The sequence below is a fragment of the Myotis daubentonii genome, chromosome 3 (assembly GCF_963259705.1).
Source record: "Myotis daubentonii chromosome 3, mMyoDau2.1, whole genome shotgun sequence".
NCBI lineage: Eukaryota > Metazoa > Chordata > Mammalia > Chiroptera > Vespertilionidae > Myotis > Myotis daubentonii.
This window is the reverse complement of record NC_081842.1, coordinates 51,531,956-51,547,445: the sequence shown is the minus strand read 5'-3', so window position 1 is coordinate 51,547,445 and position 15,490 is coordinate 51,531,956. Positions and strand designations below refer to the sequence as shown.

General features: G+C 39.9%; 1 protein-coding gene across 2 annotated transcripts in view; it reads left to right on the top strand.

The window, feature by feature from the left end:
• Positions 1–1,534: 1,534 nt before the first annotated feature.
• The window catches only part of ATP13A4 (ATPase 13A4), a 254,995-nt gene continuing 241,039 nt past the window's right edge, over positions 1,535–15,490 (top strand). For both annotated transcript variants that reach the window (XM_059687405.1, XM_059687407.1), the window contains exon 1: positions 1,535–1,746. In XM_059687405.1, the coding sequence (XP_059543388.1) occupies positions 1,684–1,746 (63 nt within the window). In that variant the 5' untranslated portion in view covers positions 1,535–1,683. The remainder of the gene's footprint in view (positions 1,747–15,490) is intronic.

Below are 15,490 nucleotides of genomic sequence, written 5' to 3'. Positions count from 1 at the left end.
TGACATTACGGTGGCCACAATGTCTATGACATCACTAGACAATAAGGATTTTTTTTATTATTATTGACACTATTACAATAGGGATTTTTCAAGTCCATTATAATCTTATGGGACCAGTGTAATATATGAGGTCTGTTGTTAATGCATTATGCAGTGCATGACTGTATCAGAAAGCACATGGATTTACAGTCACCCCAAATCCTGAAGCCAGGATCTATAACTAGCTGCAGGGGGGGGATGGGGGGGTTTGTGTAGGGCTGCAAAGATTGCTCATCTATGACATAGGACTACTAATGTTACAGAGGTGTTGGAAAAATATTTTATTTCTAGTCCTTCTTAAGAGTTTAACAACCAGTATTTTAAGGAAAGGAGACTGCATAAAATAGTTTGATTGTACCTTTGTTCTTTCTCTACGTGTTTTCACAAAAGTAAACCTAATACCACGTACACATTAGGTAGATGTTTTTTGCACACACAAATGTGATTACAAGTACCTTTCAAACTTTCAAAGTAACCAACAAACTTCTATTCTATTTATTTATGATTAAATCCCTACATCAGTCTGAGGTAGCAAATATGACTTTATTTGTATATGTAGTTGCTGTGCTCAAACAATGTATATTGAATGAATGTGTGAATAAGTTAAAAAATGAGTTTTGTCACAAAGTTACCTGATTATTTTATTTCTAGCCCTCCTTAGGCATTTAGCTACCAATATTTTGGTGAAAGAGACTACATAAAATAGTTTGATTATACCTTTGTTCTTTTTTGACATGTTTTTCACAAAAGTAAACTTAATTCCACATACACATTAAGAATGCCTTTTGCTTACACAAAGACATGTGATTACAAATACCTCCTGAAGAGGATTGATCATCATTTGTACCTTTTGTAAGTAAAATGAATCTGGATGCTATTAAAAGACGAAAGATTGGGTCTTTCATTAAGGAAATAACACCTGCAGCCCTGTGGTCCGGCTGGTGTGGTTCAGTGGTTGAGCGTCAATCTATGAACTAGGAGGTCACCAATTGATTGCTGCCAGGGTACATGCCTGGGTTGCAGGCTTTATCCCCAGTGTGGGGCATGCAGGAAGCAGCTGATCAATGATTCTCTCTCATCATTGATGTTTCTATCTCTCTCTCTTTCTCCCTTGCTCTCTGAAATCAATAAAAATATATTTAAAAAATCTGCTACTCTAAGAGCCTCACCCAGCCCCAATTCCTCAGCCTCAACAAATAAAGCAGTGACGTGGGAGTTCTTAAGTCTGCCCAGTTCCTCAGGAGGTCCTGCCAACTCCGCATTGTCTGGTTGGATTTGCAGTCAGATGCCTTATGCTGGCAGGCACTGGGCAGGCACTGGGCAGGCAATGAGTTCTTTCCCTGTAAGTTGGGCACAAAAAGGTCAGCCTGGGAGCAGTCTCCTTTGGGACAGCCACTCTGAGGAAATGCAGTAAGGAGCAGGCAGAAAGTCCTGGAGCACAGGGTGACTCATGGGAGGAGTTAGTTCAGCTGGCTAAGTACTGTCATTTGCTGAGTGCAGGTGTGTGCGCAAGAAGGAGTTGTAACCTGGAGGATCATTAACTCTTTCAGTCAGCTGGCGACTCCGACTCCGGTAGCTCGGCAAATTCCTCCTGGAAGCGCCTGCTCTGGGAAGGTCAGGGAGGAGGAGTGGAAGCACCTGTCCATGGGAGACCACTTTGAGAAGGGCCAGCATGCTTTGCTCAACGAAGGAGAAGAGAATGAGATGGTAAGATTCTAGCTGCTTTCCTCTCTTCCCATTCCTACACACACACACACACACACACACACACACACACACACACACACACACACACACACACACTCTTCTCTAGAACTTGACACTCTGGGATTAATGTGAGAAAGACTAATGGCCAAGAAATATCCCTGCCCCATAAATAGAACCTCTGACAGCATAAATGTGCTAGACTGAACATATTGTATTCATTTTATCATGAATGTTTGCTTTTTAAAATAAAACGGAAAGGGAGAGAAACACAATGCCACTTTATGATGCATTTGTGAGCCTCCCAGGAAAGCAAGTTCTGTTCAAAGCTTCTTATACTTTCAGCACATCCCTTAGTCCGGGAGCGGGGTATTCCCCGATAGCAAGAAGCAGACCGTCAACAGGAAATAGGAGTGCAGCCGGGTCTCTGATCTTTTTCTCTTCTCACAGATCTGTGTGCACAAAGACTGTTGGACAGTACAGATGTGTGGAATATTAACAATTATACACACATATCTGTTTACTTCTAGAATTTCGCCTGTAGCTCCCTAGTTATAGAAGTTGATGAAGTTCATGTTCTCTTTTATTTCAGATGCGTTCCGATCTGGGGAACTGTAAAAAAATCAAAGACAATTCTTTTGCCGAATTTAAAGCTGTATTTCTCAATTACACTGTAATCAAGAGAGAGTTACAAATGCGTATTTCTACTTAATAAGGCCTTTCTGCTAATTGTGTAAGCAGAGTCTTTTATGTCAGTAATGGTGTAATTACAATGTGATGCTCTCATTCTATAATAGCATTTGATCTTCCTGAAATTAATATGTAAATAACAAACCCAAAAGATATTTCCTTTAAGTGCTTTCTCGGTTATTTGCCTTAGCCCTGTCTATTACACTCTTTGTTCCTAAACTGGTCTTTCAAGTCTAATCTGCTTACCTGTTCCTATAGCAACAGCATTTTTTTGGACCTTCAGAAGTAGATTTCTTCTGGTATCAAAACTGAAAAATTATAAGGGGATAAAAGGCACCCACATCTATGTGGCTTACTTAACCACCTCCTTATTTTTTGGGGGTTTGACAGCCAAATGACAATTACCTTCAGGCCCTACACAAATGTCACCAGAAATGACTTTCTGACCTTATTTTTATTTTTCATCATTCTCTATATTAAGTTGGAAATTTGATTCCCATACTTAATACTATTAACCAGAAGGCAGGGTCTTCTTCCCTCTAATTTTTAAAATAGTTCCTTAAATTATCAGATCTAAACACACCCATGCTTTTCCTCTACACTCATTTCTGCTCTTTGACAATTTGTCTCTCAAGACTCACTATGAGTCCTTGAGAATAGACATTCTAGAGAAGCCACTATCTCTTCTGGGGAAACTTGTATTCTTTCTGAAGCTTACACATTCCCGAGGAGCAATTTTAATATTCATCTTCATAATAGCACTTCCCCCTGACCCCAATGCATCAGGGCATCCATGAGTTCTGTGTGGAGCTGAAAGCCCAGTTAGGAGAGAGCCTTTGATATGGAGAGGGACACTGTTTTCTGGAAAGGAGTCATTTGCCCAGAGTCTCAGTGGAGGTGCAGCAATTAGTATGCATCCTGTTCTGCCTGGAGAAACCTGGCCACCTGCCTGTTGCAGTGTTTGACACTCTGCCGCCCTTTTTAACTTACTACTCCACTCCCCTTGCCTAGAGCAGTGAACTTCAAAAATTATCAAGATATCTTAAATGTATTCCACATATTTTCATGGCAATTTTTAGTTTACAAAATGTTTCTTATTGGCCACTAGCTAATTTAGTTTTCACTACAACCTGTGAGTTAGGCGTTATGATTTCTGTTTTAACTATGAGAAAACCGATGGGCTGAGAATTTGCTTGTCTTAAGTTACATAAGCCCAGGAGCTGAGGCACCACATAGGTTACTATAAGTTGGTAGCTCTTCTGTCTTTGGACCTGAACATAGCTCACTGATACCTTTTTTCAGTTCCTCCCGGGGACATTGCACTCTTAACAGGAGAACCCACTTCTTCCCTTAATAAAACAAAGCTTAGGAGAACACATGATCTTTGATTTCCCAGGATCCATTTCGTTATAGATGATTTGTATTTTCTGAGTAAGCCTGCCTTCTCATTCTTCAGTGTTAACCTATTTAGAAAGCCAAGATTACCTAGAAGTGTGTCATACCCAAGTGTTTATAGTTCCATGCTTTATAACATACACCCGACCTTTGCAGAAGTCATTCCTCTGATGATAGAAATCGCTTCAAATTTCAAGAGAAAACAGCATGCTAGGGGTTAGCCCTCATGTCAAATCGAGAAGAACAATAATATTTCCAGGCCTTAAGATGCTTGGGACTATCTTTCATTCTGGAATAAAAGAGATACACTAAGGAGTAACTCTGAGTGATCTGAAAGTAATACCTTAAGTACTAAATGAGATAGGAGCTGATGGAAGAAAGAATTTGTTAAAGGGACAAGGAAGAATACCGGAGAAATTGCCATTTAGAGAAGGTACACCCAAATGACTCAGAAAGGCCTCAAAAGAGATACTGACTCCCAGACAGCACCATGCCCAGATCAGATGCCTCACTAGCCTTGGGCTAGCCACTTGCCTGCTTTCGCCTCAGTTTTTTGTTTTGTTTTATCTGTGAAATAGGAGTGGTCCTTCTTACCCTACCTGTCTCACAGGGCTCTTATGAAGTACAACTGAGGCAATCTATGAGGAAGTGTTTTGAGAAGTACAAAATTCTGGAAAAGAGTAAGATGCTATTACCCAACCAAAGATAGAAGCTTCAGCAATTTGTCAATCCAATGAATAGTAATTTCCTCAAGTGAGGTCATCTCTTCTTATTAAATAACCAGAGGCCCGATGCACGAAATTCATGCAAGGGCCTCAGCCCTCGCAGCCCCAGCTTCATCTGGAAGGTTGTCCAGACAGTTGTTCTGTTGTTTGGTCTAATTAGCATATTAACTCTTTATTATATAGGCTGACAAGTGAGGAATATATACTTGGATCATAAGCTATAGAGACTATTTATAAATGGAGAGGATCTGAGTCACCTTATACCCTGCCTTATAGTCTTACCTTGGGAAATCACCTACCTATGTTGCACCAGGTAGCAAAGGTTCCTTCCCCATCTCAGTTTCCTTATTTGTAACATGAGCATCAGAGGGCCTTTGAATTCTGATGTTGCATATGTATATTTTGAAAGGCCTTATAAACACTGAATATTCATTTCCTTAATCATGACTAAACAAAGCTATCATGGTTGAATTGATTCAAACGTTCACAATTATCCTCAGTGACACCCTTGTGAACTCAAACTCCTTTTGGAAAAGTGTTTTGTTCCAGTCAGACCTGTGTTAAAAGTAATGTTCCCTGATATTTTTTTCTTCCCTAGGTTTTAGGAAATAAGAAAACACACACACCTTGAATTATTTTTTTCTGATTATACAGATAACATGTTTATTGTAAAAATTTAAAATGACATAGAGTAGTCTAAAGAATGAAGTAAACATGATTCATGAAATTTCCACTCAGACATGATCAATCTATACTAATAAAAGGTAATATGCTAATTAGACCAGATAGTCCAGGCATCTTGTAGTCATCTGGTCCTCCTTCTTGACAAAGCTATGGTGGTGGGGGCCAAGGGAGAGGTGGTTAGGGGTGATCAGGCCAGCAGGGGAGAGCAGTTAGGGTGCTCAGGCAGGCAGGCAGAGGTGGTTAGGAGTGATCAGGCTGGCAGGCAGGTGAGCAGTTAGGAGCCAGCAGTCTCGAATTGAGAGAGGGATGTCCGAGGGGTCCCGGGTTGGAGAGGGTGCAGGCCAGGCTGAGGGACACCGCCCCCATGCACAAATTTCGTGCACCGGGCCTCTAGTATTATTATATTAGTGACTCTCCTTCCAGACTTAGAAAGAGTGCATACACAAATTTTATTACTTTCTAATTAGTTTACTGCATTTTGTCATTATCTATACTTTTGCTATTATTTGCATGTTGTATGTGTATCGTGGAAATACTATGTCACCATGTGCTACTGTATATCTATCTCTTCCCGACTCTGCATTCAGTAACGTCACATTAGTAGCTTGAAATGAGTAATGCGATAGAAATACTGGGGAGTATTTGCGATAGAAATTGGTAAATGCTATATAGGACTTTCACCCTGCCCCACCTGAAAGCTAGTTGTTAAATATTTACCGGGACATCACGGATCATATTATTTCCTCAAGACTTACCTCTGTTCCCCACCCCCTTGATATTATACAGTATTTGGATTTCTCTAAATACAATAGAGATATTGTATTTGGATATCATCCATTTATTTGCACTGTACTTCATGCCAAAGCAAAATTAATCGCAACCTACTTTTTTAAAATGATCAACCCTAAGCACACATTTAATTATGACATTTGTGTGTGTGTATTAATTCTCATTTGAGGATATTTTCCCAATGATTTTTATAGAGAGTGGAAGGGAGAGGGAAAGACACACAGAGAGAAACATTGTGTGAGAGACACATTGATTGGTTGCCTCCTGCATGCGCCCTGACCAGGGCCAGGGATTGAGCCTGAAACCAAGTACATGCCTTTGACAGAATCAAACCTGGTACCTTTCAGTCCAAGAGCCAACGCTCTATCCATTAAGCCAAACCAGCGATGGCATCTTCTTAAAGAATACACATAGATACCCACAAAATTGTGTGTTTTTTTAAAAAATAAAAAAATGAAAAAATGGAGTAACTTCATATATATTTTTTTAAGCTGGCCTTTTTATTACATTTAAAATATATTATGGATATATTTCCCTTCAGATAATTATGGTTCAGATAATTTAATGTTTAAATTGTATGTTTTTCATTGTCCAAAATTTTATATTTTAATGATAGGTTAGCTAAATAATCAGAAAACACATAAGGAATTGACAGTAAGTTAGAAGGGGACAAAATAAATGAACTTCTCACTAATGTTTAACTAAATTGTGTTTGGGTGAACTATGCTTTATTAAGCAAATCTTTTATGTTGCACACTTAGATTATTTCTAAATGTTTGGCTGTGATGGACAACTTTGTACATGTATTTTACCTATTAGTCAGATTGTTTCCTTAGGATAAAATCCTAGCAATGGCATTGTTGCATGAAAGGGATATGTGTTTTAAATTTTGGTTGATACATAATGCCAAATTGCCCTCCTCAGGATTATGGTTATACTAATTTATACTCTGACCAGCATTCTTTATTGAGACTACTTGCTATCTCTACCATACTTGCCAATGTTAAGTATCCATCTTTAGAACTTCGTCTCATCTGGTATGTGAAAATGATCCTTATGGCTGTATTATTTTTTAAAATATATTTTTATTTATTTCAGAGAAGAAGGGAGAGGAAGAGAGAGATAGAAACATCAATGATGAGAGGAAATCATTGATCAGCTGCCTCCTGCTCATTGAACTGAGCCTGCAACCCAGGCATGTGCCCTTGACCGGAATCGAACCTGGGACCCTTCAGTCCACAGGCCAGTGCTCTATCCACTGAGCCAAACCAGCTAGGGCATATGGCTGTATTATTTTTACATTTCTTTGACTTGATGTGGAACACATCTCTATATGTTTATTGGCATTTGTATTCTTTTGACTGAAATCTCTTAATGTTATCCCTGATAGTTTCTCAGCAAGTAGACTGGGGATTGTGGAATAGCAAGAGAAGCTCTTTGTGAACATCCATCTCACTTCTGAGAACAGCAAGAGGTTAGAACTGCCACCGGCACTAATATGGCCGCCCGGTGGTGTGCGGGCTTTGCCACATTGGAAGTCCTGCCGTGCCTTCAGCATGAGGGAGAAGCATCTGCTCTCACCAATTATTTGGCTCATTTTGATAGCTGATGTTCGGCTTTTCTTCTCTAACACCAGGGAGCAAAAGCACCTCCCCCACCTCAATAGCCACTTATTTATTATGCTTCAGGAGCACCTCCTCGTTGGTTGCCAATGTTAACTAGTGACCCCACAGATCTCATAGTGGAGGAATTGTGTTCAGACTGAGGCATTTTGTCAGTTGAAATGTTCAGGAAGCTGGGCCACTGGCCAAGTCTAGTGTCTTTATTTTCTATTCATTGCTGCAAAACTCCCATGAAGTCAACTCATCTTTGACAGAAGCTCCTAAAGAGTAAGATTTCATTGCTTCTTGAGAACAGGGACCCTGCTTGGTTCACCTTTCTATGGCCCCCTTCCCTTTCATGGTACTCCCCCAAAGTTAGCACAATGTTTGGCACAAACACTCAGGGCATATTTTCTGATCCTGCACTTGCAAGTTCCATTAACCAGCGATGTACCATTTCGAGGAGAACAAGGAGGCAGTGGGGCTTACAGGAGAAGCAGCTGGAGCAATTTAATGAGAAACCTAGGAAAATTTAAGTTACTTATTTGAAAAGATCTGTCATCTTGTGAACTTATCAGTCAACTCCTCTCTTCCCCAAGCATAAAGAAAGGTTATTCTTCAGAGTTAATTAGCTACACCACACTATTTTTCTATTCAATACTTTATTCTATCCTTTCACCCACTCAACAAACATTGGCCAGACTTTTACTTGGTACTAGGAGTCCTCTGTTCTAAGCAAGAAGGATTTCTAGCTAATAGCAAATAGCTTCTGTTTTCAAAGAGTTCACTGTTGAGTGAGAAGGACCAAGAACATAATATGTGGGGTCCCATGCAAAATGAAAATGAGGTGTCCCTTGTTCAACAATTACTAAATATCTCAGGATGACTGTAGCAGAACATTACACCAAGCTCAGGGTCCTTTTGAGAGAAGGGCTCTGTGTGACTGCACAGGCTGCATGCCCATGAAGCTGGCCTCACAAGTGGGCGACCTGGGGGTGCAAACACAATGAATGTCATGAAATAGGTGTCATCGGCGGAATTACGCATACAGAGCATTGGGACCACAGAAAGAGCAACTCAGTCAAAGACAGCTTCAAGGGGAAAGATGTGATTTAATTTCCCTGGAGGGGTAGTTACGGGTCAGATTGTGAAGGACTTTATAAGACATCCTAATGAGTGCACATTTTATCTTTTCCAATGATTCCTAAACGCTGGCCCATGAAAAGACTGAGGAGTATGTGAAAAATAGATTCCTAGACCCCATTCCAGACCCACTGAATTCGAATCTTTGATGGTGGAGCTGAACTTGGTTAGAAGGACTGTGAGGCCAGCCTGGTGAACACAAGGGGAAGCTGCTGGATGATCTGAACCAGGGAGTGTTCTGGGAGGATTTGCCTTTCCAAAGGATGTTATATCACAGAGTAAGGAAGGCTGGTTGGGGGAAAAGAGACCAGGAAGAAGGTATTTGAAATAGTCCAAGTGAGGCATTCAGGATGAAGCCTTGTCAGATAGGATCCTAAGTAAATAATGGATTTAAGAGATATTTCAAAATGAGAGTTAAAAAGACTGTAATTCATGGACTGAGCAGTAAGAGAGAAGGGGTAGTTATTAAGGATGTATTTAAAGTTCCTAGTTTGTCCATCGGGAGAAGATGATGCTACCACTTAATTCCATAGGGAAAATTAGGACCAGGTTGGGTGTGGGGGATGGCAAGAGTAATAGCAAATATCTATATGGTGACTGACCAAAACTAAGAACTTTTCTCTTAGTAATTTGCATAATCCCTTCAGCAGCCCTTGTGGAATTATCATCTTCCACATGTGAAGAAACTGACTCATAGAGAGTGATAAGCTCACGTTCATTTAGTTAAGTAAATGGCAAGCTATGGCTTAAGTCCCCACTTTAAACATAGTGGTTTACTGCCTCTTGGTTTTGCTAAATTCTGGATGCACCACTTTATTTATTAATTAAGGCAGAAATAGCAGGTATAATTGGAAAAAAATCCCCAAACATTAGAAGATCAGCATTTTGGTGTTGGTTCTGCCATTATTTATTCTTACAACCTTAAAGCAAATCACAGTCACCTTTCTGACTTCACCTCAGTTACAAGGTGGAGATAATAATACCTTATAAATTTGAGCCAGAGACCAATGCAAATGGTTTCTTGAGGTCCTCTCCAACACCCACAAAAAGATGTGATTTAAAAAGTTTTAACATAGGTGGACAAAACTGCTGTGAAACCTTTTACAAATTTAAGTGATACTCGATTTTTTTCCAAAGCACTGTGAGAACTTTTTAACCAAGGAAAAGAGAACATATCTGGAGACATTGCATTAAGTGGGAACTGGATATTAATGGGTTTTGCTGTGCTAATTATTCATAAATAAAGGACCAAAGAATGAGTCTAACAATAAATGATAACCAACGCTGAACCCTACACAGTCGCCAGGCCCCCAGAAGACATAAAGCACAAGTACTTGGCCTTCAGAAGAGTTGGTATGTCCAATATCTATACTAATAAAAGGGTAATATGCTAATTAGACCGGGTCAACTGGGCGCCTTCCAGTCATCCCATCCTCCTTCCAGACAAAGCCATCATGGCCAGGGCCGAGGCAGAGGTGGTTAGGGTCAATCAGGCCAGCAGGGAAGCAGTTAGGGCTGGTCAAGACAGCAGGGGAGAGCAGTTAGGGATGATCAGGCTGGCAGGGGAGAGCAATTAGGGGCGATCAGGCCAGCAGGGGAGGGTGGATAGGGGCGATCAAGCAAGCAGAGAAGGACAGTTAGGGGTGATCAGGCTGGAAGGCAGAGGCAGTTAGTGGTGATCAGGCAGGCAGGCAGAGGCAGTTAGGGGCTATCAGGCAGGCAGGAAGAGGGATCAGGGGCAATCAGGCAGGCAGGAAGGTGAATGGTTAGGAGCCAGCAGTCCCAGATTGGGAGAGGGATGTCCAACTGCCGGTTTAGGCCCAATCGAGCCTAAACCAGCAGTCGGACATCCCCCAAGGGGTCCAGGATTAGAGAAGGTGCAGGCCAGGCTGAGAGACCCTCTCCCCCCATGCACGAATTTTGTGCACGGGGTCGCCTACGACCATCCTGCATATCAGATATTTACATTACGATTCATAACAGTAGCAACATTACAGTTACGAAGTAGCAACGAAAATAATTTTATGGTTGGGTTACAACATGAGGAACTGTATTTAAAGGGCCAGAAGGTTGAGAGCCACTGGCCTAAGGCTACTCTGATGGACAATGAGCACAGCTATGCCCTAGATGCACCCTCAGAGAAAGAATAGAGAGGAGGCCCAAAATGCCTTATGCTTTCCAGATAAATACATGTCCGCCAGGCCAGGCCATTCCTGATTTTAGTTGTTGCACATAGAGCTCTGGCTGAGACTAAAATCATCTTAAATCTTTAGAACCTGTTAGCTTCTTGGAAGAAGCATAGATAGAAGATTTTGAAACTCGGTTACTCAAGTTGTAGAACCAGTACAGAGAAGATGATATTGTGAGGAAAGATCATTTTGAGGTCAGTTCAAAACCAAAAATATCCAAGAATTAAGTTTGGATAGATGAGTGGCTATTTTTATTTGCTCTTTAATGAAAAAGTAGGTTAATTTTTATAGCACACATCTATCTATCTATCTATCTATCTATCTATCTATCTATCTATCTATCTATCATCTATCTATCTATCATCTATCTATCTATCTATCTATCTATCTAATGTAACTATTTATTTATTTACTTATTATCCTCACCAAAGCTGTTTTTTCCATTAACTTTTCTAGAGGATGGAAGGAGGTAGAGGGGGGGAGAGATGGAGGGAGAGACAGAGAAAGGGAGAGATAGAAAGAAACACTGATGGGAGAAAGACACATGGATTGGTTGCCTCCCACATGAACCCCAACCAGGGCTGGGAATCAAACCTACAACCCTCCAGTGCGCAGGCCGACACTTTAATTACTGAGCCACGCTGGCCAGGACTATTGCACACATTTACCTACAACTCAGCTTTCCTGTAACTTGGAGTCACCAAGCATAATAAAGATCTTTCAGATCAGAGTCCAAGCCACCCTGTGTGGTTTTTTCCTTTGGGCTAATTCCAAGAAATAATTTTTTCCCTTCTCATCTTTTCTGACCATACAAATGTGGTCTGCTTGCTCTTGCCTGAATATATTACAAACTTTCTCTGCTAGGGATATGTCTTCATGCTGGTGCCTGGCCATCAGATTTCTACCCATCCATCCAAACCTACCTCAAGTCTGACTTCCTTCATTAAGCCAACAGGGAGCCTCTGGGTCACTCTTAATTACTTCCTTGTCTGGAGTAGCTTTGAATGCCTATTACAGTTATTATCTCTAGGTTTTAGAGCAGAGTCATGTGTCTATCTTTCTCCCCCAGCTGATTGTGAGTTATTATTGGTAGGAACTGTGTCTTATTTCATGTCTACATTTTGCATGTAACACTGGAGTTATTTAATATGTTTCCAATAAAGTGAACTGAAGATTTTTGTGCAAAATATTATGAGAGTTTTTCTCTTTTTTTTTTTCCTGACTCAATTGAGTTGTTGGTCCCAATTTTACAAAAGGAAAACCTGATAAATTATACAATGTGTCCCTATCTGGAAGCTAAGAAGTAGCAAAACCAGATCTTGGTCCTAAGCGGGTTGACTCCAAGCCTCCTGCTCTAACTCCAATAGTATATGCCCTAGGCCTTTTGACACTGACTTCTGCTACCATTCCCCCTATCACTCCCACCACCACGCCCACCACCACTCCCACTCCTACTCCATCACTGCTACTGCTACTACTACTACTACTACTACTACTACTACTACTACTAGATCTATTTAAACCCAAGACAGTGTGTGTTAGTTTAGCAGTTGCTTTGTAGTTTGGACTCATTTTGAGCTTTGAAACAAAACATCTGGGTCTTATTTTATAAAAGTCATGGCTCTCTTGATCTTTTGGGACAAGGGAATAGGGCCACAGGTACTGGAATCAGATGACCTGGATATCCCTTTATTTTTTAGCCATCCATACATGCCTGCATCACAGAAGTGGTCTCTGTTCATGTTCTTGCCCCTCCCCAAGAGGTGGCCTCCTTGGCTTGTTACTCAATGCTGGCTTCTAGTAGGGGGAGAGAGAGTTATCTGCTGCCCTTGCTCAACTTGAGTCTTAGGCTGCCTCTTGGTATCTGGGATCTGGGGCGTGGTCTTTGTCAATGTTCCTGTTCATCCTGTCCATGGCAGCAGCCACCTCTGTCTTATATCTGGCCTTGGGTGGGAATTTCCTCCCCTCTCCTAGCAGTCACTTGGGCTTGATTTTGTAGAATCCTCTTTTCAGGATGGTAAGTAGAAGAGGGTTTTTGCTTCTATCCTTTATCCAACATCAATGGATTTTTGCTTGTGTCCTGGGAGAGGATTTCCTCCTTAGAAGTAATTGACCTTTGTCAATTTGGTCAGACTGGTTTTATTCTCAGACTTTGCATAGGGCCTTCTGAAAACTTTAGGATTACATATCCCTAGGCACTATGCCAATGGGAAAAAATAATTTGCTTTTCTTTCAAAAGTCTCAGCTAAATATTCATTTAAAAAAATCTCATTGGATTATTTCCCCTTTTCAAGCTTAATCATGCTTGAATACCATGCTCTGAGTCACCTATCCACCCTTGGAGTTGGGATCAGAGTCAACTCTACATGAAGTACATCAGCTGAGGATGGTGGAGAGGGTGGTTTGACAAGAAAATTGGGTATTGGATACTATTACTTGGAGTGAGACAAATGGTAATTGGTGGTCTAAACAATACAAATAGACAAAAAACAGAATTCAATCTGATGGTTAATAAATCATAGTTTAACTGAACTGAACCACCGATGTTTAAAGTGGTCAGATTCCCCAGGTGATTTTCTTAGCAAGAAAGAATATAAAATATAGAGCTTTCCTGCTGGCATTTAGATATCTGCGAAGAGGCAGAAAAGGGCTTTTAAAAAAATGTACATTTATTTTCTGATTTTAAAAGGGAAACATATTTAATGATTAAAATGTGTACAACAGAGAAGTAAACGAAGAATCACAATGATGCTATCGCCCAAGGCAAATGCCATCCATGTTTTATTTGATACATTTATCTTCCAGTCTTTTTTGTTGGTGCCTTATCATTTTTCAATTAAGTTTGAAATCATACTGCATGATTTTATATTGTTTCCCTTCACTTAACATTATTTAATGTATATATTTCTGATGTTATTAAAATACTTCATAAAAATAACTTGAATAACTATTGAATGGTTACCCTATTCTTATATACGTAGATTACTTTCTATTTACTACTACTAATGATATTACAGTGAACATCTCTGCATATAAATCTTGTCTGGGTTTTGTATAAGTTGGAGGGATTTTTTTTTAAAAGACAGAGAGTCTTTCCTAGTGGCCTAAAATCATACCCTTTGTGTATCTACACATTGGTAAGACCACATCAGTTTTCAATGCCCTTCTCAGGAGTAGAGATCAGGACTCATGAGAAACTTTCATGAAGGGATATTATTTCAATGCTCAGAAACACCTTGTTGGCCATTCTCCATCCCAAAGAACTACGAAGAAGGCGTGTGCAATAGGAAATTGTGAAGTTTCTATTTATTTAAAGGCATTTTAGGTAAAAGGCATCATGCACACACATATGTGCAGGATCAATTCGAACCACAGAAGATTCATGGTGCAGAAGTACACAGGCTCTAGCAATATATTTCATTCGAGAAAAGTTTTCCTATGTAGCTCTCCCCCTGCTATTTCTACCCTAGAAGGAATAAATAAAAGGTAGAATTATTATTATGATGGTATCAAATTCTATCCACTGTGGTCACAGTTATAGTACCTGTTCTTTAATAAAGACCTGATTATGGGGGCTTTCCACCTTTTGGGTATAAAAACCCAATCCTCTTCTTCCTGAACTTTTACACAAGATCCTAGATCAGGAAAAAAAAATTGTTTTTAAGTTTTAACATTATTGAAATGGTTGTCTACAGAGTGTTCCTCTACAATAATTTGGCCAATTTAAATAGCAAAATTAATGTGTGACTAAAAGTGGAATATTTCATCACCCCAAGGAGGATATTTTTCTATTTAATTTTAATGGCTTTTCAAAATCAACTATTTACTGCTATATCTCCAATGCTTAGAAAAATGCCTGGTATATAGAGTAAGTACACACTATATATTTTTGGAATACATAAATAAATGAATGATGGATGAATGTAGCTACTTACAGTTATATTCCAAAATTATATGAAATAATATACACATCTAAAGGTAAATATGGATTAGAATATAGAGATAAAGGTGATGGATTTACTATGCTCCATTTCACCTGTTCCATAGAACCAATGAATCTCAGGTGAGAAGCTTCTTCAAAGTTTATCTGACTTTCTCCTGCCCCTTCGGTCACCCATCCAACCTTTCTTTAAATGCCCTTAGAGAAGAAAACTTACCATAAGATAAATTATTTATAAGACAGAGCTGACTATTTAAAAATTTCCTCTTTGTATTGAACTTAAATATGGTTCCATCAACCTGAATTTATCAGTCTTACTTCTTTTGCCTCTTGGGGCCACCTGTCAAAAATCAGGCTTCCATTTCTACAACTCAGGCATTTAAAAATTGTTCTTGTATGTCCCCCACACCTCCAGGCATGTCTTCTCCAATCTAAGCACACTCAGTTTTTTCAACCACTTTTTACGTGGCATAGTTCTTGGAAATTTGCCTCAGAAAGTCGTAGAAAGCTATCTTCTGGGATAGTTTGAAGAAGCCACCCTCTCTTAGTGTGATTCTCTATTTGAAATCCACAGGGACTCTGAGATAAAGG